The sequence below is a fragment of the Amphiura filiformis genome, chromosome 8, assembly GCF_039555335.1.
Source record: "Amphiura filiformis chromosome 8, Afil_fr2py, whole genome shotgun sequence".
NCBI classification, from domain to species: domain Eukaryota; kingdom Metazoa; phylum Echinodermata; class Ophiuroidea; order Amphilepidida; family Amphiuridae; genus Amphiura; species Amphiura filiformis.
The window spans coordinates 13,223,609-13,228,626 of record NC_092635.1 but is presented as its reverse complement, the minus strand read 5'-3'; the positions used below and the strand labels follow the sequence as shown (position 1 = coordinate 13,228,626).

Below are 5,018 nucleotides of genomic sequence, written 5' to 3'. Positions count from 1 at the left end.
TGAATAGTCTGTTGATAGGCTAACTACTCACCACTCAACTGAATTTGAAAATCAATTGTGACCCACTAATGAAATGATTGACAGCCCACAGGACCACTAGAGTAAAGCTGACCATCTACTCAAGTCAGGCGCCATCCGGATTTTAACACTCTGAGCTTTTAAGACATGTCAAAGACGTAACTCCACTTATTGAAGTTTGATTTGGATTGGTAATCCATTGCACAGCACGTATTCGTCACTTGGCTTCAATCACAGCTGGATAGCATTACATCCATGTTAAAAGCTTCATACACATTAACATCGGAAACATTTTCGTTGTGGACATCAACAGATCAACATCAACCTTCGCTTACCATTGCATATTACTATTCTGTCATCCTCCGGGATCGAGATGAAGATAACCAGTCAAGGTGCTTCTTGTTTTGATACAGAGTGTGTGTATCCTTGTGGAATACCATCATCTGCAATACCATCATCGACAATGCCATCTGTACCCAGTGTTCGGACTCATCATCAGCCGTCTAACTATTCCATTGACTTCATATTGAAAACGGCAACCCCGGCAACGGAAAGATTACCTTCACCACCAAATATGAGAATACATGGTAAGTAAATGTATTCTTTATTAACATCATATTGTAAACTTGACCAAGTTTTTGGTTAGAGTGCGAAATGGCAAAGCTTCTTCATTTTACTCAGATATTGGTCAGCCTTTGGTCAGTAGACCTAAAATCGTGGATACAGCCTATTTTTTAAATTCATATTAATTATTATGATCATAACAATTTGATCAAAAGACTATAGCTAGACGATAAGTCGGATAACTCATAGTGCACTTTCCCTCCGTGGTGTCAGATAGTCTGTTTACATGCCATCCATATTCATAGTTACAAATTATTTTCCTTTTTCTGTTGATACAATATCAAACAAAATAAACTCTTAACACGAAAATGAAATATTATTAATTATAGTAAAAACTTTTAAGTTTCAAAACACTAATTGGTAAAGTTATAAGAACAACATTGTTTGGTCTCTGAATTAACTTGTTATCACTTTCTTGTTTTTGCAGGGCAAGCAGAAACTTCATCCACCGCTTCTTCATCTCCTCCCTCATCTCCTGGTAGTACTACCTCCTCTTCGGAACACCTATCTCCAAGAAAGAGAACCAAGATCATCGACATCGACGAAGATGAAGATGTAGATATCGACGTAGAAGGAGATGGTGATTTCGTCGAGACGGACCAAGCCGATAAATCGGGCCGCAAGATTCGCCGTAGCCGTACCACTTTCACTACGTACCAGTTACATCAACTTGAGTTAGCCTTTGAAAAGACGCAGTACCCTGATGTGTTTGCACGTGAAGATTTGGCGATGCAGCTCAGCTTGAGTGAGGCACGAGTACAGGTGAGATATATAGTTTTTATTTTATTATTTTGTAAATTGCCCTCAGTTACCTTTGTTACGTTATAAAATTTGCTATTGGCAGTCCAGCGAAAGGCAGACGTACCTCATTAAAATGTTGAAAATGAACATCATAATCTGAGAGTTAAATTTATCGAAAAATATTCGATCTCGCCATCATGGCCGCAAGCCTAAGTTGTAGTCAAGTCAAGTGTGGTTTCGTATTAAATCGCGAACCCGAGTTGCAAACACATTTTTAAATTTGAGGTTTGGGGCTAGCTGGTACCATATTCAGTTAATTTTAAACTTACTTTATAATAAATCGCATATATATTTGAGTCACTTTGAAAACAATTACTTCAAAATCAACAAAACCAACCAAATCAAGATGAGATAAAATGGAAAAAGTATCAGCACAACTTCAAATCTGGATTAAGACAATGTTTGCACATTTCATACTCATGTGTTTTATACCATCATGTAATTATTTTGTGTTATGTTTTTTATAACTAATTCTTTTCATTCATCTGTCTTTACAGGTATGGTTTCAAAATCGCAGAGCTAAATGGCGCAAGAAGGAGAAACTCTTCGGTCGTGACAGCCCCATGCTCCACCACCCCCTAGGATTTCCGTACCCCGGTGAAATGGCAATCCCCAGAGCAATGTTACCACCTGAAATCGCAGCGGCTGCCGGACTACCAATCATGCATCTTCCCGGCGCATCACCGGTTCCTCATCTTTCTCATCAGATTGTTCCTCATCCAGCAACAGGGCTTCCAATAGCGGTTCCATCAGCTACATCGCCATATTTGCTTCCTGGTATGTCTCCCAGAACATTTCCCCCATTCTTTGATGGATCACGAGTTCGTCCTGCAGGATCGTCTCATCCTATGCAACAGTTGAGTCTTCGTATCCCGCATACCAACGTTTCCCCACCGATGAAAGGCAGGATGCCTTCTGACATGGACTATTTTAAGAACATGAGCATAGATGTACTGAGAGAAAAAGCTAGACAACATCATTCATTTTCATCGTCAGACTTTCAGAAGAGACCAGTTGCAGCTTCGTCATGATAAAGACTGTATAAGCATATAATCAACATGAACAATTGAATGAACATTGGATATAACAAATGCAGTTCATATAAATTTATATTGTGCTCTGTCTGAAATGTATTTAACGAAATATTTTCATTGGGTAAAAGCAAATACAAAATGCAGTAAAATACCACATGCAGGTAAAAGTTTACCAAACCACTATTATTGTTTTTCACAATTATTAACTAGGAAGGAAATTATTGAACATTGTGGTTGGTATACAATACGCCTTAATAATACTAATTTTGATAAATGAGATTAATGTTTTTGTTTAGTTTCTTAAATCCTTATTAAAGTCAAGCGTAAGTTTGGGTAGAATATGAAAATTCAAATTATTATTGGTATACCAAAAATCCACGTTTCATTGGAATCTTGTTTTCAATCATCACATATCTGTTTATATTCATCGGTCATTCATTAACACATAGTATATAGGACTGAGACGTTCAAAAAGTATACATTTTGACAAGTTCCTTCTAATTTTTTATTGTCATATTTAAATTTTGTATATGTAATATTGTTATTTTGTATCATAATATGAAGTGGTTCAGCCCTTTCAAGAGACTTTTTAAAGAACTGAAAATTCAATTTGAAAACCCAAATTCGTGAAAGAAGAGATTTTAAGAATTTATGAGCCTCTATTTATTGCAAACATTTTTCCACCAAAGCATATTCTTTAGTTCTCTGACAAAAAGTTTCTTTATCTGACCGTAAAGGAATTGCCGAAAACAATTTGATTCTTTAAAATTGAGTTTAAAATGAAATTCTTTGTGGAAACGTTTTTCATAACTGGGAGAAAAATGAATTTTCAGTTTTCAAAGTCGTAAGTGTACTCAAGTGCCTTAACTTAACACATTTACACTATTATATTTATAAGTGCAATATTTGAATTCCTTTCTATTTTACATTATATCTTACTTTTATACAGCTTTGTACTTGTATAGCAAACCTAACAAATTGAATGGTATGAGAAATCACGCATTCATTTGAACAAATTTAGTTTGAGTACTATAATGGGAAACCATTACGTACTATATGGGCAAATGGATGACAACTAGTAATCTAGCCAGGAACAACCAAAAATGTATGTTTCAGAAACCTTTAGTATAACGAATCGAACAACCAAAAATATATGTTTCAGAAACCTTTAGTATAACGAATCGAACAACCAAAAATGTATGTTTCAGAAACCTTTAGTATAACGAATACACTGTAAATTCAGGTGTTTAGGATTTCTGTAATACTTTTTAACACTTAGGCGTTTACGTTTTCATTTCAACAGTAAAGGGACAATTTCATTGGCTAAACACCTGAACACCAAAGTAAAACACATAATGAGTGAAGACATGACATGCAATATTTAGATTCTAAACATTTAACATGTTTACTTTCAAATCGTTCGGGACTTCTTTATGTGTTTACTTTGGTGTTTAGGTGTATAGGTAAGTGAAACTGCTATACACTCTCAAAACTACCTCTTCTAATTTAAATAGAATCGGCCACTTATAGGAATCTATTCCAATAAGGCAATTTAGAAGGTCATTTGAGATGAAAAGATGAGGGGAGCTAAGTGATTAAAAAGTGTTACATAAACCTTAAATACTTGAGTTTACAATGATACGTAACGCATCACTATCTGGATCACTATGGTCTACTTTATCAATGATGTAGGCGTAACCATAGTAACTAAGAAACAAACAAATAAACGAACTATTAATATCATGTTTGGGGTACATTCACGTGTTATTAAATTATGGCTAATTTAGCAGGACATTTATTTGAATTGTCATGGTTCTTGTAAACAAATTATGCATTGTTCTCTCATTCCATTCATAATATATGTTCTTCAATAAAACCGAACAGAAATATAATATAAACTGTGTATTGCCTAATTACTCATTACATGCTTTGCATGCATGCTCGGGATTCACGTTTGGTCTTGTATCAGGTCTTGTACACTCTAAGAAATAAAGGTTCTGAAAAGGTTCTAATGTTGTCCTCTCAAGAGAACCATTCGAGGTTCTCTGAAAAACCAAAAATGGTTCCAAAACCATCGAAAATGGCCTCAAAAATGTGATACAGAACCGTTTTTGGTTCGATAGAGAACCTTTAAGGGTTCTCCAAAAGTAAAGAACCCTTATTAGAGATTCAAGAGGGAGGGTTCTCTTGAGAGGACAAAAAAGGTTCTATTTAGAACCTTTCTTTCTTAGAGTGTATATGGTGTCAAAAATAATATAGCCCCTGAAAGTTTCCATGGCAATTGTATATAAGTCACTCGCCAAACAATTTGAACCATATCTTTCCACAATACCCACTATTTCATTGATCGTGTTTATTTATAGCCTACATCGAAATCACCCCGGTCTTTGCTGATACTGAAATACAGTCTCAGTGTGTGAGATTGAGACTGAAGAATGTACCAAAATTAATCTTTTTGGACACCCTGTATCTCACAAAATACCGACATGAAACCTAAGGCTCGGTCACCCATTTTTGCACATAATTTTGTGGCACTTGATC

The 5,018-nt window shown here is 35.4% G+C and overlaps 1 protein-coding gene across 1 annotated transcript; it reads left to right on the top strand.

Moving 5' to 3' along the window:
• The first annotated feature begins 224 nt into the window (after positions 1 to 224).
• LOC140158639 (retinal homeobox protein Rx-B-like) lies at positions 225 to 4,392 on the top strand. The gene is made up of 3 exons (XM_072181807.1): positions 225 to 605; positions 1,070 to 1,404; positions 1,941 to 4,392. Exons 1-3 carry the CDS (start codon positions 392 to 394, stop codon positions 2,472 to 2,474), a joined length of 1,083 nt encoding a protein of 360 aa, XP_072037908.1. The 5' UTR covers positions 225 to 391; the 3' UTR covers positions 2,475 to 4,392.
• The last annotated feature ends 626 nt before the right edge of the window (positions 4,393 to 5,018 follow it).